The sequence below is a fragment of the Trichomycterus rosablanca genome, chromosome 11 (genome assembly GCF_030014385.1).
Source record: "Trichomycterus rosablanca isolate fTriRos1 chromosome 11, fTriRos1.hap1, whole genome shotgun sequence".
Classification (NCBI taxonomy): Eukaryota; Metazoa; Chordata; class Actinopteri; order Siluriformes; family Trichomycteridae; genus Trichomycterus; species Trichomycterus rosablanca.
Genome location: NC_085998.1, coordinates 2,675,517 through 2,699,198, shown reverse-complemented (window position 1 = coordinate 2,699,198; position 23,682 = coordinate 2,675,517). Strand labels below are relative to the sequence as shown.

Genomic DNA, 23,682 nt, shown 5'->3' with positions numbered 1-23,682 from the left:
TATTGTGGGGAAACATCAGTGCACTCCGGCCCCCCGAAACACTGAAGAACAGTAATCTGGCCCTTTGGTTAAAAAGTTTGAAGACCTCTGGTGTAGATTACAATTCTTTTATTCTATTATAATGTTGGTGTGCAGAGGACTGAGATGTTTTGTGTCCAGGGTTCGAACACCCACATTCCCACTGTGGAGCAGGTAAGATCTCCACCGCTGCTGTTTTTATTACCTCTATAAAAGTCCTGCTTTCTCTCTCTGTTTATATTGATTTATATAGAATAATAAGTGTGAGTGATTAGATGTAGATGGATGAATTGTGGAGCTGTAATGAGGTTGTAGGTGTTTGTATGTGGAAATCAGTGGCAGCTGCTGGTCTTTCAAAGAGGGGAAGCTCATTGTCGGCTTACATTATAAAATTGGTCAATTTATTTATATATAAGTTCCGCCCTCCGTTCCTTTTCAAGAAAATGTCCTGAAATGGGTTACAGTTTGTCTTTCGACTTCACTCGCAAAATCTGCGATGGTACTGAAGCTCCCAGTGACAGCTGTCAATCAAAACGGGATTTAGCCTTTCGACTGATCCTCCAATCATCTTGCAGAAGCTCAGCGTCCAGACCCGCCCACAGCCCCATTCACCCCCAGAGACGCTCAGCGTCCGGGGGCGGGACAAAATCGTGGCATTTATCCAATGACCGGCGAGTTTCGAAGCAATGAAAAAAAAACCCTCCCATGCAGCCCTGTTGAAGTGAAGAGACGCTCAGCGTCTGCGGGTAAATGCATTGACGCTAAGGGAATGTATGATAAGTAGCTGATTCTGAACGAACTCGTCTTCGAGATGAACGTGTTCTAACGCATTTGTAGTCAATGAAATGTTACACAACTGTACATATTTGACCATTTAATTTTTGACATTTTAGGGGAAGCTGAGCTTCTCTTGCAGTCTTAGAGAAATCGCCACTGGTGGAAATGTTTCTGTGCTGGAGAAACTGGGGGAAAGTTCACACCGCGGTCATGAAAGGACCCGCCGACTGTCATGTGACCGCGGCTCTGTGACGTCGCACCACTTTCCCCCTTTTATGTGAAGCTTTCATCTTTACACACCGTTTGATTTAGGTCAGGGTCGCCGTGGGTCCGTCAATACTGAGCACGAGTGAGAAATACATCCTGCAGAGGGCGCCAACAGTCACTCACTTAATCACTCACATGTTGGGGTCATTTACAGCCGCCAATCCACCTTCTGCTTGTTCTGGAGGGTAACAGGAAACCCACACAGACACAGCGTTGTTTATTTTGTCTGTCTGTGGAAATTTGTGCCCATTTAGGTAAAAGAGCCTTTCTGAGGTCAAGCACCGATGTGGGACGAGAGAGCCTGACTCACAGTCGTCCTTCCAGTTCATTTAAAAGGTGTTTAGTGGGTTTGAGGTCAGGGTCTCTGTGCAGACCTCTAATTACACCAGATTCATCAAACCACGCCTTTAAAGGGGCAATAATGGACAATTATTCTAAAACAGGAAAGAGCCTTCCCCGAACTGTTGCTGCAAAGTTGAAAGCACATACAGTAACTTGCTATTTGTGTTAACTGTACAACCAAATGCAATACACTATATGGACAAAAGTATCTGGACACCCCTTCTAATTACTGAATTTTTTTTATAAAGAGGTAACAAAAATCAATCATAAAAAGGAAATTATATGCTTCCAACTTTGCAGCAACAGTTTCTGGTTCATGTTCCAGCATGATTGTGTAGCTTTATAAAACTTAGTATAAAGAAACTCCAGTGTCCTGCACACAGCTCTGGGATGAACTGGAACACCAACCAACATCAGTACCCAGCCATACAAATCAGCTCTATTGACTAAGTAGGCACAAATTGCCATGCATGTGTGACGGAGCGGTCATTTGGACGCTTGGTTTGTTTGTTTAGGTTAAAGTTGCTCGACAACGCCACCTAGGGGAATTTCACCCCTAGGAAATATTTATATGACGGGCACTTAAGGCCCTGAAAGAAAGACACCCAGGTTCGAACACACTTGGAGACCAGAGACGTACCTCTAACACTTATTCAATTCTAATAACAACTGTTTACAAAAGTTTCCACACGGGACAAGCCACGTTCTGAGACAGACACAATTAGTATAAAATGATTAGCCACGTCACATTTAATACTCTATGGGTCCATTTACAATTTATAAACAAGACTGAGGCAGAAGGAACAGGGCTGAGGGCTTACCACGGCAGCGGGAAATATGGAAGTAAAGGAATCTCCTACACTACACACCACACGTGATCACACCGCACACCTCAATAACACCCAACATGCTCTAGACTGCAGGGCAAGTAAAAAGGGTTCCACCACCAAAGTCCGTCTGCCTCCTGCTTTGGCCCACAGCTCCTGTCCGGCCAGAAGAAAAGAAAGAAAACAAATAATTCTCCAATACAATAAACCATAAATCAAAATAAATGAAACCAATTACATAAACAGAATGTATTTATACAAAACAATAACTCAAAATACGACTCAGACAAAAGAGTAATGTAGACAAAACAGTCGCTCAGGCAAAACAGAAGTTCCAGCAGAACACCAATGAAGGCCAAACAGCAGCACTCAGGAAACTGGAACCGAGCCAGCACGATCCAGGCTAAAGGACCGTAATGCCGTTTTCCGACAGTAATGCCGTTTTCCCGCGCAGTGAAAGTCAGAGTACAGACCAGCGGACACAGCAGCTACCACAGTCACAGTAGTGCAGCGCGGCCGCCATTATCACTTTACTGAAAGCGAAACACGCCAACAGAAACGCAGAGAGAGACCGCAACATAGCACCGGTACTACAAACACAAGCCCACGTGGCTTTTAATCATTGAGAAGCGATTCACCGGGAGACACAACGCCGAATTCGTCCATGCTGACCGCCGCCGGCACGGATGTCAGATGCCCCGGAAGAGGAAACAGGAAGTGCACCACACCACATGGAGTCAGCTGAAAAGCTCCATAATGCTCACAATACCATCCACACAGCAGTTTTAACACAAAAAATAGTCTCTGCTGCAAAATGCATATTTGATGGATTTCTCCAAATTCAGGCAAGCCACCAAAAGAACCATGTGCCACGATCATACCTGTTCTGTATTGTATTCCCTTGCTCCAAACATTTTTTGCTAGGTTTATTTCAGATGCATAAGGATTTCTCTGTTTAAAAGCTTGTGCTAACTCTTCCTTCAAAAGCTCCAATGGAACAGTGGATGCATCTGACACTTCTAGCACTGGTTTATCAATATTTGGAGATGACAGGTGGTAACCAATCATAAACTGGTGCTTCACAGCCAGAGAAAAAGGCACATTTTTAAAGCAACTGCTGTGTTTCACAATTAAAAAAAAAAAAACTGTGCTTTGCCTCAAACCTCATGGTCCAAAGTCCCACAAGAGGTCCAAAAAGCTTAATTAGCTGCGAGTAATGTTCTATGTAGTGATGTTTGGGCAGCAATTTGTTGTTTGGAAACACCTCTTGATATCTTTGTCTGTGATCTGAAACTTTGCTCTCAAGGAAAGCAATAGACTCATCACTGTGAACTGGGGCAACCACTAGCTCAGCAATGTGTTTTAGATCCAGTAGGATCTGCCATGCTGGCTCATGTTCAGGAATCTTGGGGCCAATCAAAAATGGGAGCAATCTTAATAAGCACCAATTTTCATGTGCATTGCCCCCTATGGATTTCCTGCCTGAAAGGTTTTGTGGCAAAGGATGAGGCTTATTTGTTTTGTCTGTCCCCTTGTATGGGAAATGCAAAATAGAACTGTTTAGATCATCCAAAGTGATGTACTTCTTGGATATGAGTAATGTGAGGCAATGTGATATTTCAACCGGCACAATGCCTTCAAAAAGATCATGAGCAATGTCAGGAGGGTAACCACTGAGTACATGAAAATAAGAAAGCGCTTTAGTAAAAGGACAAGCTCTTTTAACTCCAAAAACGCTACTGCCGCTATCTAGGGCTGTTTTGACATGGGTTTCATGTGTTTCTTTTTTTCTGAGACTGAAAATCCCTGACCTAACCTCATGTGATTGAATGTCTGCACTTTGTGCTGTACAAAAACGACAAATGAAGGGGCCTGTAAAGTTTTCCACAAAGCCTGCTATTCCATGTGCTCCTAAATTATCAGCAACAATAGTCTGCACTGCACCCTTCAATGATTTGTTCAGTTGTGTGACAAAAATTCCATCAACTTCTAAAGATCTCAGGTCACGTAGTAGGGGCTCTAAAACCTTTTCATAGCCAAATGACTTTACATTGTTTGTTTTGCACAAAATGGCCAGGAAAATTGAGGACAAACTAGATTGAGACCCAGGGGGTAGGTTATTGAGTACCCAATACACAGCACAAAGTTTGTGAGTTTTGCGAGAGGTGCCCAAAGGGTTACAGACCTCAAAGTCATCAGCATACAAAGTTATGGACAGACTTAGGTCTTTCTCTGAAAACAAGCCATTTTCCTTACAATGCTGACCATCCTTATAAGACCTGTACAAAGTTTCGTTTACACTCTCCGTTTTCCTTTCTATTTCATGATTATTAACTATCTTGTCAACAATATCTTTCCTACTCAGCAGCACATGCAGGGACTCAAGGATGGAAATATACTGAAAAGTCTTGTTCTCTTTTGCATCCAGAATATATTGAACTGGTTCTACAATGTTAAATTTTGCCTTGTAATATTGTTTACGTTGATAGGCAGAACTCAATGGCCCACCCTTTTCGATGGCCTTATTTAGAGGACTTGCTGAGCAAAGAGAAGAAATTATTTCTTCTATTACAGCTCTGTCAACTTGGAGCTTGTGCTTCTGAAAAATGTTCACTAGAACACCTTCTACATAAGATTTTGAGAGATTGTCAGTTAAGTGGTTTAGTTCTACCAAAAAATCACTGATTGCTTTGCTTGATACATTAGAAAAATGTTCTAATTTTAACAAAGCTGCTGCCAAACTGTGCTCAATTACATCTGGGAGATCATTTGGAACCTCAGCACTGGTACCTGGCTGAGCATCCTCACCAATGTCATCATCAAAAGAATTGGAAGGAGATTCAGGGTGAGCAGCTGTGGCTGATACTACTATTCCTGGTTTAAAATCATCTATTGAATAAGACCTATGTTTCCTGCTTTTGTGGGATTTAAATGAGCCTAAGATGTTGGTTTTAAAGTTGCAATCCACCAACATACAAGTTACAACCTCATTTTTTTTTAAATGTGCATTAATGTGGGTCCAATAATCCCTCTCAGACACAAGATCCTTACATGGACACAAATGGCAGCTAAATGTACATCCCCTTGACTGACATGGGGTAGTTTTAATAACATGACATCTATTCAAATGAATTAACAGGGCATTCCATGTTTTAAAACTACATGGGCAGCTTGCATGTACACATGGAATATGACTGTTATTTCCGTGATGCCTATGTCTCACTCGATAATGCCTCAGAATTTGTGACCTACTTGGTAAAACTAATGGGCAGGCCTTGCATTGCCACATTAACTCTGTCACTGGAACACTTCTAGCACCATTCACTGAAAAAGTGGAAACAAAAAAAGGATCAATATCTAGTGAGGACAATAGAGTTTGATATGTCAAGAATGCATTTTTGAATCATCATAGAAAACAAGCGGAAGAACAAGAGAAAGAAACAAAGTCTAAAAAGGATTTCCTAGAATTACTTATGACCAGCAAGTCACAAACTGTAAAATGGCTAACCAAATGTGGGACAGGCTTAAACCACTTAAGGTCCTCTTACATGATAAACTTTCAGACAACTTGTGCCATCTTATGAAAATTTAATCCAACACTGAAGATAGAGTTTTAAAAAATCCACTTAAAGCTCATTTTAAACATAAACAGATTGGTTTAGACTGTTCAAAATTAAAATTTCATATCGAAAACAACCTGCAATCTGTTCCATGTTGAGTATATAAATAAAGCCATATTAATAATAATAATAAACATTTATACTGTGTTTTTACAATAGTAATTAATTGTACACATAATTTGGTAATAAACTGATTTAAGATACAAAAGAGCCGACTCTTTTAAGAGAGCCGAGCCAAAAGAACCGACTCTCCGAAAAGAGCCGAAATGCCCATCACTAGTGAGCGCGCACACGCTGCACTTGTTTAAACAATCTGTGTTGTACATAGTAGTTAAAATATGGTAACTTAAACAGCAAGTACTGTTCTTACCACAAAAACTTGAGCAAACGGTCGAGCTGACTCCAGGTGAATACGCAGTTGTGTTTGCCTCTCAATCTGCAGCAAAACAGGGGGAAAAATGGGTTGGGGTGGTAAGCTAATTTAATGCTAGCTTAAGGCTGCCGATGTCCTTAGCCGAGGCTCTTTGATGGCCAAATCTCACTGACACCATGCAGTTAATACACAACTGAACAGTCAGTTGGCAAACATATTCACACAGAACACGAAGTATTTTAGGAGCATCACAGAATTAAGCTACGGCCCGCGCCCTCAAAAACAACTTCAAATGAAGCAGCGCTAGTATGAAGCAGATAAAAAACAGCGCTGGCAAACAGGCTCACGACAAGTATTTAACGTTACATAGTGATTCTCAAAACAATTAACTACATTTGACTGCGATTTTGATAATATTCATCCAGAAAATCAAGACTTACTGAACAAAGTAGGAATGAGCACTCCGACCAACTCCAACCATTTCTTCTCCTTGTCACGTTGAGGGCGCGAAACAAAATCCCGTGCAGTATCGTGAGATTTAACATTGATACGTTATTGATTCACTTCAGTCGAACATGATATGAACAAATTCATGTACTCTCTCTGCATGTTATTTAGTTTTTACACAATAAAATTACATGTCTGTTTAAACCTGAGGCAGTTGTGTTAAATACACTCAAAATGCTTACATAAATCCAAGACATGGCTAGTCTCCTTTTTTTCAGTGTAGCCAACCAATGCCCATACTTATAGCATTTGGTACCTACAAATCATCCTCAGCTGGAGAGCAATTTAGATGAAATCAACACAAAACCCCATCCTGCTACACATAGATATACTTATATCTAGTGAGCAGCTTCTCAGAAGAGTTTTTGTGAAAACAATGAAAAGATCACGTAGTTTTAATACCATCTGTTTTTAAATGGGATGCCCAACAAGCTCATGATCAAACCAGGCGTCCAAATACTTTTGGCCGTATAGTGTTTGTGACATTACATCAACAAGTCTTGGTCAGTTTAGGATAAATAAAAAATAGCAAAAAAGTTCAGAAGCGCTGTGATGTTCAGGTTTGGACACTAGAGGACGACAAAACCTCAAGCTTGTGGAATCAGCAGCACTGACGGTCTTTTTAAATTTCATTTACATCAACAGCTTTATTATCCTGGTCAGGATCACAGCGGGTCCGGTTACACCAGGAAACACTGGGCACTAATGTGATGTTGGTCAAGAAAGTCTCAGTTGGTGTTCCGGTTCATCCCAGAGCTGCAGAGTGGAGCTGAGGTCAGGGCTCTGTGCAGGACACTGGAGTTCCTTTGATTTAAACCGAGCTGTTCTTCATGTCTTTATAGAGCTCCTTTGTGTACAGAAACAGGAAAGGACCTTCCCTAAACTGTTGCTACTAAGTTGAAAGCACATGTTTTTTGTATTAAACGCTAATGGACAGAAATATCTGGACACCCCTTCTAGTCACAACAGTTGCTAACAGGGGTAATAAATCATCATATAAAGGAAATGATATGCTTCCAACCTTTCAACAGCAGTGTAGTCATGAAGTCATGAAATAAGGCTCAGTCCTTCACAGAGTCCTGACCTCAGCCCCACTCAACAGCTCTGGAATGAACCGGAACATCAAACGACATTAGACCGACAGGCACAAATTCCCACAGACATACTCCATACTGCACATTTCTCCCTCTACAGGTCCGTCCGTTTTAATTCCCTTTGTTTCTAAATCAGGATGTTAGACAAGCTCATGGTTAGATGTCTAAATACTTTTGGGCAGGTAGTGTACATTTTAATTTTGTTAAACCAGTCAGATAACCAGTCAGATATACCAGTTTAACCAGTTTAACATTGTGGTCTGGACCTCACACGTGTGCAAATGTTTTGGGGCGCAAGAGATATTAAGAAACTCTTTAAGGTAATAAAATCTACAAACTGGTGCTGCAAGACTGGAAGCATATCATGTCCTTTATATAACTGATTTATTACACACACACACACACACACACACACACACACACACACACACACACACACACACACACACACACACACACACACACACACACACACACACACACACAATTAGAGTAAATTTCAGGAACAATATTATTTTCTGATGGTCTTAACTGTGTGTGTGTAAACTTTTGACCTGGTCTGTTCTGTGTATTTGGTGTTTCAGCTCCTCTGTGCTCCCGGAGCATGTTGAGTGTGGAGGTGCCACGCCCATGTCTCTGTGAGCACACGGTGGAGGAGGCTTTGTTTATGCTGTCAGGCCAACGCCTCCTCCTAATGATGTTGCAGGTGATGCTCAGAGCATTTAAGGGAGCAGCCGTGGATCCTTCAGCGGAGATCATTTTGGTTTGGTTTTCTGACTTAATGTAGGTGCCAAAATGCCCCAAGATAATTTAATAATGTAAGTTTTTAATGTTTAGGTTATATTCAGATGTGGATATGTTTGTATTGGAATAACTGTGTTATTTCTGAATTTAGAAGTCCACATTTGTGTATATTAATCTGTTATTTTCTCATGTTTAAGTGAGAGCTGTTACTTTATGAGCTACAGTCATATTTGCTATGCTGAGTGTGAGTGTGCAGGTTAGATTTAGGATGATTTAGGATGGAGCCAAACGGTTTTCTGACCGTGTCTGGTCATTTAGATTAATTTGTTAGAATAATTAGACACTGTATTACCAGTACATTCATTTTGAGTTACTTTATATGTTTATAGTTAAATAAAAGTTGGACATATAAAGAAAGGTGCAGCCTGTTTGCTTTTTTATGGATGGAGTGGAACACGCGTCAGCGATAGGTCTCCACATCATCTTAAAACTTTTTTTTACTTCGAACTTAGGATCTCCACTCATGTTGGTTTGGTTCTGAAATGATTTTTGGTTGTCGTGTTATGAATGTGCTCTTCATAAGTTTGGATTATGTTCTTGTTCTTGATTAAGTCTTGTTTAGTCTTGTTGTTGACTTGTGGTAATCTAGTTCATGTTTAGGATTAGCATATGGTTAATGTTTAGCTTTAGTATTGTTCATGTGTGTTTAGATTAGCCTTAGCAGTTAGTGTAGCATTTAGCTTAGCATAGGGTTTAGGTGTGTTTAGGTTCGTGTTTCATGTGTTTAGCTTTAGCATTTAGCATATGTCATGTGTTAGTGTGTCTTGTCTTGTGTCTTGTGTTATTATTAAATATTTTTTAAAACATTTATGCATGTGTTTCCGCCCCCTGTCGTCATGCTGGCTCATCCGTTACACGTGTGAGGTGAAATAATGAAACGAGCCGCACTGAGACGTCCAGCTGAGTTTATTTTATTGATAGCTGTGAATTAAACAGAAGAGTAAAACTGAATCTCAACAAGTTTTACAACAGAACTGATTCATTACTGATTTTACTAGCTGGATCTCCACACCTCCTTTTCATTATTGTAAATCTTCAGATAGCCGTCGTCACTTAACTTCAAATAGCAGTCGACAGGAGCAGGACAGGTCGAGTTGGTGCTCCAAACACATTTATTTTTACTGTCGTACAGGACGAGGTTGCCGTTATGTTGCATTTCCAGGTGCTGACCACCTTCATTGGAAGTATTTGTTACCCACTTTTTAGCTCCAGTGTTGGTAAGAATGAGGACAAAGTCTCCGTCCGTCTAAAAGCAGAGAGAAGAGATGAAGATGATGATGATGCTTCTACATTATACAATACACACTAAATGACCAAAACTATGTGGACATGATCCTAATGATTAAGTTCAGTTATTTCAGCCACACCCATGGCTAATGTGTAGAAAATTTCCTCCCTCTCTTAGACATGACCAGTTGTGTTTGTGTGGACACCCGGCCTGGTCAGTGTTTCTGCTGCTAACACGCCTTTACACTCCGTTAGAGAGCCTCAGAACACATGGGGAAAATTAATTATGACTAATAATTAATAATAAAACCACAACAAGTAGTGCTTACCTGGAGAGTGGCCTGGTATTCCTTGTTGAGGGACACCAGCTTCTCTCCTGTCTTTAGAACACCATTCATCTTCAAGCAATCGCTGCTCATGATTCTGCAAAATCAAAGCTGAACTTAATGCATCGTAGCAACTGCAAAACGTGTAAATAAATCTTCTTAATGTTATTTGAATAATGATGACTGATTTTTAATGTTTTTAAATAAAAAAGAACAGGTTTACATGGAAGCGTTCATCATTTAACCCCCCGGTACTAATCATCATCAGCTTTAATGAGATCGCTTTAATGGATAACGCCTTAATCACATCAGAAACCAGTGCAGCAAATCTCACCAACATCTTTAACTCATTTATTCTAAATAATTACTTGTTATGATTTATTTTTTAATTAATATTTTTGCAGATCATTAGATTCAGAGTTGTTCTTACCTGGTTAGTGAGGGAGACTGAACTGAAATCAGATGATTGTACGAGCTCTGCTGCTGCTGCTGGTTAGTGATGGTGACTGGTGTGCTGCTACGTTTAAATAGCCTAAATTCTGCCCCCCTCCCTCCACCCGGTCAAAATTAATGAATGTTATCACAGTTCCAGTAAAGACAGGATCAGCCCTGATACATTCATCACCCCACACATGTTTCGTTCAGGTTCTTATCATCGTTATAATGTTGTAATCAGGGCTGAACATGTGTCACTGTTACTGGTACTGTGGTGAAGTCCACCATGTAGGACCAAAAGAAAAAGTCGGGACAGTATGGAAAATAAATCAAATAAAAATGTTTCTTACATTTACTTTGACTTTTATTTGATGTCAGACAGGATGAAGCTGAGATATTTCATCTTTTATCTGCTCAACTTCATTTCATTTATTAATAAACATCCATTCCTGCATTTCAGGCCTGCAACACACTCCAAAAAAAGTTGGGACGGGGGCAATTTAGGGCTAATAATGAGGTGAGAAAACTAAATAATGATGTGGTGATGTGAACAGGTGATTGTGATCATGGTTTGGTACAAAAGCAGCATCCAGGAAAGACTTGAGAGTCTCTGATGAGTAAAGATGATCAGAGGATCCAGTTTGTCCACAAATGTGTGAGAAAATGATTGAAATGTTTAAAACAATGAACCTCAAAGAAAGATGGGAAGGGATTTGCATGTTCTCCCTCTACAGTGCAGAATATCATTAAACCATTCAAGGAATCAGGAGGAATTTCAGTGTGTAAAGGTCGAGGGTGCGAGCTTAATCTGAACGCTCGTGATCTTCCATCCCTCAGACGCCATCAAGAACCTCCACTCAACACTAGCTGATATAAGCACATGGGTGAGGGATTAGTTTATCAAAACTTTATCAAGCTCTACAATACAGAGTTACTGCACACATGATACTTAACACTTTACTGTGTAAAAAAGAAGCCTTATGTTAACCACGTCCAGAAGCGGCATCGACTTCTCTGGGCTCTGAGGTGTCTAGGATGGACCATCACACAGTGGAAACATGTATTGTGGTCAGATGAATCAGCATTCCAGGTATTTTTTTTTAGAAAAAATGGGCGCTGTGTGCTCCGGACCAAAGATGAAAAGGATCCAGACTGTTATCAGCAACAAGTCCAAAAGCCAGGGTCTGTCATGGTATGTGTCTGTGTCAGTACCAGGGTGTGTCTCCTCTGTGCCAAAACCTCTTTTAAGTGGTGAAAAGGAACAACAACATTACAAAGTGGTAAATGCTTTACTGTCCCAACTTTTTGTGGAATGTGTTGCAGGCCTGAAATGCAGGAATGGATGTTTATTAATAAATGAAATGAAGTTGAGCAGATAAAAGATGAAATATCTCAGCTTCATCCTGTCTGACATCAAATGAAAGTCACAGTAAATGTAAGAAACTCTGTGTTTTTATTATTTGCATTTTCCATACTGTCCCAACTTTTTCTGATTAGGGGTTGTATAAAAACACCAAGGTTTGAAGCTGTGCTGCCTTCAAGAACCAGGGTTCTTTGGTGGAGAAGTGCTATCAGTCGTCATTCCGGCTATAACAAAAACACTTTATTTATATTTATATATATAGTTTCTACATTTTATAAAAATGAATTCTACAAGTGTTAACATTTGTGTGATAAGCTTATCTGGTCTTGAAACGTGTTGTGGTAACTACTGACACATGTCTGTGGAATCCTTTGTTAATGGCTTGTAGGTCATTTTCCACAGAACTGCAAATTATTAATTATTTTATCAAGAGAAACATTAGAAACACGGTGGATTTAGAAAACTTTCACACCCTCCACTTTTTCTTGTGCACGGTGATGTGTAGGGGATTTATTTTGAATGGATTTAATGACCATTTTTACCATGAATTTACACTCAGTCACACAGAATAACCAAGTGGAAACACGATTTTACAATTTTCTGAAATTAAATGGAAGGATTTTTACTTTGTCATTATGGGTGTTTTTTTTAAAAGCATATTTGATTTAAGGAAATTTGACTTGATGCACCAGAATAAAACAGAAAAAGTCCACATGTACTGACTTAAGTTCTGTTTTCTGTAATGAAACACTTTATAAAAGAATTCTTTCTGGTACCAATAATACATCTGATCTTTTAAACAGCTTCAGATTTCTTTTGTTTATCTCGTTCATGTTGGTTCTGAGAGCAGTAAAATAAACAGAACTGTATAAAGAACTGTTAATCCATAAAAAAGAGCTGATTTACAGATCCAGGCTGGATGTGAGAGTTCTGTAGGAACGGTTCTGATATGATGCTGTATTTAATAATATATCATTTATAATATTGTATTTAAAATGTACCCGAGTATGTTCTTGATTATTTATTTTTATAACCCTATTTTAATAAAAGTCACTTTCTGAAGAAATACACTTAAGTTAAATATTTGTATAAGCAGGTTTTTGGGACCTTTTGTTGAAAGGTTCAGCAGTTAGTCTGTTCAAACTTTCAATATTAAAAAACTCAAAAACTGGCTGTTTTCTTATTTTGTTTTGAGAACCAATAGTGAAAAGCAGGACAACGGGCTGTTCTTAATTAAAAAACTTCTACTGAAAAACTGGTAAACGGTCCTTTTTTTGTTTTTCATTTCGTTCCATAAAAAAGAACTGATCTAAAGGTCCAGTCTATGTGAGAGTCCTGTAGGAATGCTTCTGATACGATGTTTTATCTGTTGATGCTCTTAAAAGGATCGAGCCCAGAATCAAACCTGGGAATTTTTAGATCAGTCATAAATTATGGCCAGTTTGACTAATAAAATCTTGGAGTTTTTTTCTTTATTTATCAGGGAATCTGATCTGAATCAGACTCAGACTCAGCTTTATTGTCATTCAACCACGTACATGATAGAAGGAAATACAGTTACCCAGGCCATGGTGTGTGTGACATGAATGAAATAAGAATAAACTAAGATAAGTATAAAAATAGAATAAACTAAAAAGTAAAAAAGCAACAAATCAGAAGATGGTTAAAGTGACAGTCAGAGGCGATTCAACCTGCCTATGGGTCCAGGGGCTACGGCTGCTTGTGGGCCCCCACATATAGTGTTCATAATCAGTACACAACACAAGACAACAGAGTTCAGTGGCGTAACTAGGAGCTCAAAAAAAATAAAAATATATAATATATATATATATATATATGTATATATATATATATATATATATATATATATATATATATATATATATATATATATATATATATATATATATATATAGGTCTAGTAACGTTAAGCAGGTTACACAGATTCCCAAAATCCCTTGCTGTGCACTCACTGTGTATTGTGATTACATGTATTCTGATATTTCATTGTCTTTTAGTTATTTTTATATTTTACTTAACAAAAATATTGTCGTGTTTTTACTTTCGCTATCGCCGCACTTTACCGCTAGCATTAGCCAGATGCTACTGTAGAGGGTCGGCTCACCTAGCCGCTGTCCGGTGGGGATGCTGCGGGTCTTTTGCTGTGCAGTGGTGGAGGTGTGGGAATAAAGGTACACGACAGGGTCGAGTCACTTTAACTGTTTAGTCAGGACTTCAATGAGCGTTACAACAGTTTACACCGCCTAGTTCCAGAACCCGAACTTCAATGCTGGGACCATAAGGCGAGTCTCATATACAAAACTAACTGCAGAACGTCCGAACGCACATGTATAAACCTGGTGCTGCATTCTGAATGGCTGAGTGGAATGTCACTCACATACTAGCTCTAACGTTCACGTCGCTTAACTGAAACCACCAATCAAGCTTCCCCATTCTTATTAACCAAAATAACAAAATAAATAAAAAATAAAACAGCCAATCGGGGCCCTCAATTATTCGGGGCCCCTGGGCTGAAGCCCAGATAAGCCTGTGCATTAAATCGCCCCTGCACATCAGTGCACCCTTAGCGTCAGTCTCAAACCTGCATAAAACAGGAGGGTCGCATCAGTAAGAGCATCCGGAGTCAAAACTGTCAAATCAAAGATGCGGATCAGAGATCGATACCTACAGGAAGTATTTATTATTTCGTTTATCTGCTCCAGTCCTCTAGTCGCTAATAAAATAATGTTGGCATTTTAATTTTAAATCCTTCAGTATAACGAAAGATGAGCTCAGTTTTATATAAGCTAACCCTCTAAGTTTGAACACAAACCTGGAAATATCATTTTTGCATATCTCATTCCGACGCCTTATTAAGTCGTGGTGACCCATAATTGTTATTAATATAAACTATTAATAATTCCTTCCAAGTCATTTCACTGTCCAGCATCAACGCTCCGTAACACCAAATCTGATCCAGCTGGTGGCGCTAGTGCACAATAAACTGTTTATTCCAACCACCATGAAACATGAAACTGTTTACATAGATAAAATTATTATTAAGATTATTGTGTAGATTATAATTCTTTTATTCTGTTATAATGTTGGTGTGCAGAGGACTGAGATGTTTTGTGTCCAGGGTTCGAACCCCCACATTCCCACTGTGGAGCAGGTAAGATCTCCACCGCTGCTGTTTTTATTATCTCTATAAAAGTCCTGCTTTCTCTCTCTGTTTATACTGATTTATATAGAATAATAAGTGTAAGTGATTAGATGTAGATGAATTAATTCTGGAGCTGTAATGAGTTTGTAGGTGTTTGTATTGAGAAATACATCCTGCAGAGGGCGCCAACACTCACTCAATCACTCACATGTAGGGATCATTTACAGCAGCCAATCCACCTTCTGCTTGTTTTGGTGGGTAACAGGAAACACATACAAACACAGCGTTGTTTATTTTGGAGTGTGTCTGTGGAAATTTGTGCCCATTCGGGTAAAAGAGCCTTTCTGAACACCGATGTGGGATGAGAAGGCCTGACTCACAGTCGTCCATTTAAAAGGTGTTTAGTGGGTTTGAGGTCAGGGTCTCTGTGCAGACCTCTAATTACACCAGATTCATCAAACCACGCCTTTAAAGGGCCAAAAATGGACCTTTATTCTAAAACAGGAAAGAGCCTTCCCCTAACTGTTGCTGCAAAGTGGAAAGCACATACAGTAACTTGCTATTTGTGTTAATTGTACACCCAAATGCAATACACTATATGGACAAAAGTATCTGGACACCCCTTCTAATTACTGAATTCATTTATTTGCACCTGCAACAGGGGGTAACAAATCAATAATGTAAAGGAAATTATATGCTTTCGACTTTGCAGCAACAGTTTAGGGAAGGCCCTTTCTTGTTCTAGCAGGATTGTATAGCTCTATAAAGCTTGGTATAAAGAAGCTCCAGTGTCCTACTGTCAGGACCAAGGGTACAATTAAACCCAGGCCCCCCTAGTGGTAACTCCCAAGTTGGAACCACTACACTGATAACAGACCCAGGTGCAGAGACTCAGTTAAAAGGAATATGTTTTATTGACTTCTTATCTTTTAGTAAATTTTTTATTAACCAAAACAAACAGGGGCAAAAGCTCAGAAGATGACTACAAACACAAGGTTCATTAACAAAGAACAAAAAGGGACAAAACGCTCAGAGGATATCAAACTTACGGTGCAGTATTAAAGAACAAATGAGGACAAACGCACAGAGGATTTCAGCAAACAAACTAACAAACGTCAAAGATTTAACAAAGACTAACACGGGTTTAAATATACATGTTAATTAGACACGAAATTAGACACAGGTGATGCAGGGGCAAACTGGCGGGAAACTAGAACAATGGCTAAGACAAACACAAGGGCACATCCTAGTGTTGAAAGCACAGTTATTTGTGTTAATTTTACACCTATACGCAGTATTCTTTATGGACAAAAGTATTTTGATTGTATCTCCAACTCACCTCATTTGCACGTCCTTGTATGTGGGAGGAAACCGGAGCTCCCGGAGGACACGGGGAGAACATGCAAACTCTACACAGAAATGACCCGGCCCTCCCCACCTGGGGATCGAACCAGGACCTTCTTGTTGTGAGGCGACAGTGCTACCCACCGAGCCACCCCAGAATTGATATGCTTCCAACTTTGCAGCAACAGTTTAGGGAAGGCCCTTTCCTACACAGCAAAAAGTCCAGTGTTGAATTAACTCCCACAGAGTTGATTTTAACACTTTTTCAGGGTTTATATAGCTCCACACTCTGCAGAGTTAACTCAACTCTTTCAAAATAGTTAAATGTTTAACACCATGTTAGAGTTCCTGATTTAACTCTGCTCTGAGTTATATTTTACTATTTCAGTAGTGTTCATTTAACTCATTAAATTATTCTTCTAATAATTAGACAAATTAATTCCAATACACCAAATAATTTTCAAAAATAACATTTATTTTTTCTGGTGGTGGAGGGTGAAGATGCAAAAGCAACAACAGGGAGGCCATTTGTTAGTCATATGCTGAAGACAAAGTCACAGTCAAATAATGGAAAATGTATCAAATTTAATACTTTTACAGAGAGGTGTTGAGTTTTGAAATGTCTATCTATTGGTCATATTTTCCCCCAAATCAGATCAACTTAGAAACAGAGAATAAACAAACTAATTCTTAAACTCTAAAATAATGAATGCATGAATTAATGCAAAATAAGACTGCAATTATTAGATTAAATTCAACTTTGTCATTGTGCAGAGTACAAGTACAGAGCCAACAAAACACAGTAGCATCTAACCAGAAGTGCAAGATAGAGATTATTTACATATAATACAGTTAGAGTGCAGTAGTGACCAGATAAGTAACAATGAAGACAGATATTAAGAACAGTAAACAGACAATGATTGTTCAGTGTATAAACTAGTCTATAATTACAAAGTTATGAAAGGTGAAAATTATAGCAAATACAATTAAACACACGTCGCCTCGAGATCACTTCCTGGTGAATTTTTTGCTGACTCCAACACGTGATGCAGCTCTGGTGTTGAAGTGAGCCTCTTGGCCTCTTTTATGATATTTGGCTTGTAGAACATATCCCATTTCTGAAGCATCCTGGAAGATGTCTCATCATTAAACAGGAGAGTGAAGTCTTGATCAACCTTTAATAAAGAATTAATTTTAAACTACTAGTTGGACTACTACATTAAATGCTTAAGTTCAACCCAGTATAAACATCATTCCAAACTCATCAATCCTTTTAAAATCTTGGAAGGTGGAAAGGATATCAGCACTTCTGCCTGGATCAAACTTTTGGCAGTGCTGAAAAATCTCCCTCATCATCCTCTCAGATTCTCATTTAATCTGAAAAGAGATTAAATATCTTATTTAAAAATCATTCAATTGTCATGCAGTTATACTAAACATAAAATAACCCAACATAAACTTACATCACACATATATCATGCTGCCATGCTGATAAACAGAACAAAGAGCTCTTGCATTAGGTTACATAAGGACAAAATCAAGGGAATAGGTGGGACCAGGTGATATCAATTAAGCAAGTGAACAGAAAACAATCAATTCAGTGAAAAGGTAAACCATTAAATAACTTTTTTTAGTTAAGTTTTTTTTTACCATTTAACCATCAGATATGTTAACCATTTGTCCAGAATAATTATTGAAAAAAAGAACACAAAACCACCACAGTACACAGTTCCCCAGCAGGCAGGGAGAAAACAAGTCATTTAGCTTGCTAACCTAGCAGACTAGACGGCTAAACACTTCAAAAAAAAAAAAAAAAAAAAAAAAAAATCACACAGGACCAAAAGCAGTTGATTGAACTTAAGTGGCAGCAATCAGCTGCAGTCAATTTGTGCAGCTTCTTACAACAGAAACTTTCTCTCTCACTCTCTCACACACATCCTTCAGTACACCTGTGTTTTATACTGACAATATCATCATCAATGTATACTTTCATTAAGACTGAATTAATTACACTTACCACGTAAACTTGAGAGTAGCAAAATGGCGCCGTCGTCTCCTTGTCTCCAACCGAAGAAGTAAAATGCATGGGCGGAGTTTAATTAAATCTAAATGCATGGGTGGAGTTTAAATTAATCTAAGTTAGGTTAACACTGATCCAATCAACTCTTCCAAATAACTCCAACACTTAACACAATTTAAATCCGAATGTGTTAAAATTACACTTTGAGAGTGAAAATCAACTCTGAAATATTTAACTCTGAAATTTCAACACTCCAGTTTTTGCTGTGTAGATGAAGGAAAGCGATTTAAAGAAACTCCAGCGTCCTGCACAGAGCCTCTGGACAAGAACCCCCAACAATTGCTATCTCAAACTCAACTCAAAAGAAGCTTTATTGGCATGACAAATAAGGACGTTCGTATTGCCAAAGCAAGTTGCAGAGAAATATTAACAATAAAAATAAGAAAGAACAAAAATATACAGAACAGTTACATGTGCAAAAAAATATAGAATAGAATAAAATATTAATAAAAACAGTGCAAAATAATAACAATAAAAAGTATAATATTTACAATAATGAGGTAGTAAAACAATCAGTTTGTGTGTGTGCGTGTGCGTGTGTGTGTGTGTGTGTGTGTGTGTGTGTGTGTGTGTGTGAGAGTGTGTGTGTGTGTGTGTGTGTGTATGAGACATGGTCACCCACTGTCCCTCACCTGGTGGCAGGTGTAAGTATAGAGTGCTGCTAGTGTGCAGCTCTCTCTGTGCTCCCCCAGTAGGTGGGGCAGTTTGTCGGGGTCTGGGAGGGAGGTGAAGTTGGGGATGATGGTGTTGAATTTAGGGAAGAATTGGGAGCGGACGTGGTGGTACTTGGTACACCGGGTGAGGAAGTGCAGCTCCGTCTCTACTGTACTGAGAGTGCAGTGCTGGCACAACCTCTCCTCCCGGGGCAGCCAGGACCGGGTGTGTCGCCCCGTCTCCACGGCCAGGTCGTGTGCGCTCAGTCTGTACCTCGTCAGGGTGTTTCTTAATTTAGGGTCGGATACTGTGCTCAGATATTCTGCTGCACTGTAGTGTCTGTTTAAGTCCAAATAACAACAAATAATAAATAAGTGCATTTTACTTTGAGCTTTAGTTTCAGTTTCCCAATAATTCAGATATTTAGTTCTGAGTCTTTGTGTAATTTGGTTTATTCTAATTGGGTTTGCTGATTTCTCCTGTTCCTGAGTCTTTATTGTGTTAGTGTGTGTTAGTGGTGTATCTGTGTGTGTTATTAGAGTGTCTGTGTGTGTTATTAGTGTGTCGGTGTGTGTTAGTGGTGTATCTGTGTGTGTTATTAGTGTGTCGGTGTGTGTTAGTGGTGTATCGGTGTGGTGACTCAGGACCAGTTGGATGAGGGGACTGGTATGTTTGCTCAGCTCTTGGTGTTTCAGGGCTTTATAATGGTGATGTAGCCCCGGGTTGAGTCACAACCCATGTCTTATTATTTAATGTGTATATTGAGCATGCGCATTGGAATAGGACTCTCTTGTTAATATGCAGAGTTTGAGTGAAATGCAGTGGGAGTCCATGTGGTGGTAAAACCTAACTTTTAGACAGTAAACACTAAAGTGGTATAGGGTTCATTAAGTGCCAATCAAGTTTTTCCTCTGATGAGATTAGGGAGAGGGTGGGACCAAGAAAAAGTGAAGAGGGAGATGAGACAAACAGAGAGGGACTATGCAGCTCGCATAGCGATATAAAATTAAGTAAACTTGAGTTGTGTCAGAGAAATTATATAAACCAGGTCAAAGTGAGAGTGACCGATAAATACCCGTTATTGCATGACGCAATACGGGTGAGTCGGTAGCGTGAGGGCTCGTATATATTATTAGCGTTAGCCATTAGCTATCGCCAAACTGAACCAGCATCTGTATAGTTGGACAGCAGACAGTCCAGGTGACATTCGCGGCAGTCTGATAGCGCCCTGAGCTACCGGAACGTTCAGGGTTCCTCAGTACTGCCTACGTGGGACGTGACGCTGCTCGGTAGCGCCTCGAGTTACCGGAACGCTCGAGGTTCCCCGGGTTAGCCATCGGTCATCTCAGCATTTGCACCCACCGGAGAGAGACACGGTGAACTGTTCAGGAATCGTGTGTTTTGGAAGCGGAGACTGTGAGTCCAGTTCATCACGGGGGACGGAATCGTTCGCTGTGGACCGTAGGATAACAGGCCTGCAACTTTTATTATTTTGTTTATATGTTGGCCAACTTTTATAGAGTATCTTTAGTATGGTTAGAAAGTGACCGGTCACCTCTGTAGAAAGGTACTGTGTGTGTGTGTGTGTTAGTGCTTGAAATACAGTTAATATCCTGCACCAAGTTAGTTACAGGTAGTGTACGGATTGATTTATGGTTTCATTGAGTAATAGTGTTTAATGGAATAGAGAAATTGGGGAAACTTTTTGACTGATTGATGTGTGAATTCCATTTACGTTATAAACTTTAAGTGACTTCATTACTGTTTAGGGCAAACAAAAACTGTAACTGTGCATTACATTTGTGTAGTAATGAGTTTTATTTTAATTAATAATATCGTTATAATTTAGGGAATTAACTACAGACCTCTGTTTTATATTTTATTTATTTATTTTTATAACCGAATAAGGTGAGTTTTACTTTTGTTTAAAGGACAGTGCGAACTAAAAGAAAAACATTATTTTATTTTAATCTGATAAAATAAACCTTTGCAGTGTTAAAACTTGAGTCTGTCTCCACTCACTGGGTATAAAAGTATTTAGCTTAAATTAGAACAAGGTTTGTATGGGTAGTTGAGTTATATATACCATTAGCTCAACAGGGGAGAACCACGCCCACGAGCCCAGGTTACAACACCCCTCTTCTGCCTAGCAAGAGGGCTACAGTAGGATTGGGGGTCGCTCTCATTTAGATGGTTCCAGAAGTTGATTGCTCTTCTCTGTATGTTTATAATTAGAGGAAATCGGCCTAATTCTGCCCTGCACGCATTGTTCGTGGTGTGTCTGTGCACCTTTAGGATGCTTTTACAGAACTCTGGTCACATGACACTGGGTGTGGGCTTTGAAGCCCCTATTTTATCTTTGAAGTCCCCACCCTGTTAACAATTACCCCCATGTGCTTTACATTTTATTACTTAACAACAGTTGCTTATCTCTGTGGTCTAAACTCTCAGTCTCTGCTCCAGAACAATATAACACAGGATTTAAGACACAAAACAGCATATTACTAAACTTTAAGTAATATTAAGCATAAAATCTAATTTCTTCCATAACAAGCCCAAACTTAACAGCTCTGGGATGAACTGGAACATCAACTGAGGCTTTTTTTTTTTTTACCTGCATCAGTGTATGGGCACAAATTCCCACACACAGATACACTTCAAAGTCTTGTGAGATTTTATCAGAAGACTTATATAAACTTATGACCTGAACTCTACCGTGTATGTCCTGTGAGGTAAAATAAAGAAACGAGACGCACTCAGACGTCCTGCTGATTTGATTTTATTGACCGCTGTGGATTAAACACAAGAGCAGGAACGAAACTCATTAAGTTTTGGGACACGACTGATTGTTTACAGATTCTTGGTGGATTTCCACAGCTCCACCATGTCGTTATCCACCACCAGGAAGCCGTCGTTGGTCAGGGTCAGGCGGCACATTAGAGGACTCTTGTTGACCGTGTTGGTTTGCCAGACGGGTTTCCTGTTGGCGTACAGGACGAGGTTACAGTCGCCCTGCATGATCAGGCGGAGACCCTCCGTGTTGCGGGCGGTATTGGTGTGCCACAGCGGCTTCCAGCCGTACACCACGAAGTTCCCGTCCTCCTGAAACCAGAGACGAGAGGCTGTGAAGATGATGCTAACGCTTCTGTTTGCTAACGACTCTCATGTACAGTGAGATATTTTGTCTACAATTGACACAGCATGGCCGAAAGTATGTGGACGCCTGAACATGATTTTGCTGGACGTCCCAATTTAAAAAAAACAAAAGGTATTAAAATAGAGCGACCGTCTGTGATCTTTTCAGCTAGAAGAACAGCCACTACTCTGAGAAGGCTTCTCACAAGATTTTGAAAGATGTCTGTGGGAATTTGTGCACTGATGTCAGCCGAGAAAGCCTCCATTGATGTTCTGGTTCATCCCAGAGCTGATGAGTGGGGCTGAGATCAGGGACAGTGGAGTTTCTTTAATTTAATGAAATTCCCTAAACTGTTGCTACAAAAAGGACCTTCCCTAAACTGTTGCTGCAGAAGGGGGTTTAGAATCAGATCATCACTCAGAATTAAGGCGCTTCAGTAGGAGCATTTTAAGGGATCTAAGAATTTAGACACGCCCTCTTCTCGGGAGTGTAGGATGATGGGAAATGTGTCTCTGGACAGACCCCACATTTACCACATTTACCCTTTATCTAACACCTTTGGGATGAATCAGAACCCAACATTAGTGCCTGATGCATTAATAATATTAATTAATTAATAATAATAATAATTAATCAATAATAATAAATCATTAATCATAATAATAATGATAATTATCACTAATAATAATAATAATAATTAATCATCACTAATAATAATAATTAATACCACTAAAACATACTAATAAATCATTAATAATAATAATAATAATAATAATAATAATTAATAATAATAATAATAATTAATAAATAATAATAATAATAATAATAATAATCATTATTAATGACACCCGAAGCTTGTCCTATAGCTTACCTGGAGAATGGCCTTGTATTCCCCGTTGTTGGACACCAGGAGATCTCCCTTCCGCAGCTCAGTGTTCATGCTCAAGTAGTTCTTACTCATGATTCTGAAAAAGCAAAACATGCATCTTACACGGCACGGCCAAAAGTATTCGGACGCCCGTCTCATTTAAAAAAGAAACGGTAATAAAATAGAGCGGCATATATGTGATCTCTGAGAGGCTTTCTCACTATACTTTGGAGTGTGTCTGTTGGAATTTGTGCCCATTCAGTCGAGTGCGGCTGGGTGCTGATGTCGGTCGACGTTCCGGTTCTGAGGTCGGGGCTCTGGAGTTTATTTAAATCATGTCTATTGTGCACAGGAACAGGAAAGGTCCTTCCCTAAACTGACCTGACCACTGACACACCTAAAACAAGATCAATACCAGATCTTGTATCTAACACACCTATACAAAAACACACCTGTA

The 23,682-nt window shown here is 39.4% G+C and overlaps 2 protein-coding genes and 1 long non-coding RNA gene across 3 annotated transcripts; all 3 read right to left on the bottom strand.

Moving 5' to 3' along the window:
- Positions 1 to 5,320: 5,320 nt before the first annotated feature.
- On the bottom strand, positions 5,321 to 6,747 carry LOC134322980 (uncharacterized). Its single transcript, XR_010013996.1, has 3 exons — positions 6,665 to 6,747; positions 6,222 to 6,287; positions 5,321 to 5,555 (listed from the first exon to the last, which is right to left on the bottom strand). It is a non-coding gene; the product is annotated as an uncharacterized LOC134322980 (long non-coding RNA).
- Positions 6,748 to 9,536: 2,789 nt separating this feature from the next.
- On the bottom strand, positions 9,537 to 14,230 carry LOC134323591 (B-type lectin plumieribetin-like). Its single transcript, XM_063005137.1, has 3 exons — positions 14,106 to 14,230; positions 10,186 to 10,279; positions 9,537 to 9,875 (listed from the first exon to the last, which is right to left on the bottom strand). Exons 2-3 carry the CDS (start codon positions 10,273 to 10,275, stop codon positions 9,624 to 9,626), a joined length of 342 nt encoding a protein of 113 aa, XP_062861207.1. The 5' UTR covers positions 10,276 to 10,279; positions 14,106 to 14,230; the 3' UTR covers positions 9,537 to 9,623.
- Positions 14,231 to 22,024: 7,794 nt separating this feature from the next.
- Positions 22,025 to 23,318, bottom strand: LOC134323134 (B-type lectin plumieribetin-like). The gene is made up of 2 exons (XM_063004559.1): positions 23,229 to 23,318; positions 22,025 to 22,323 (listed from the first exon to the last, which is right to left on the bottom strand). Exons 1-2 carry the CDS (start codon positions 23,316 to 23,318, stop codon positions 22,072 to 22,074), a joined length of 342 nt encoding a protein of 113 aa, XP_062860629.1. The 3' UTR covers positions 22,025 to 22,071.
- Between the last annotated feature and the right edge of the window lie 364 nt (positions 23,319 to 23,682).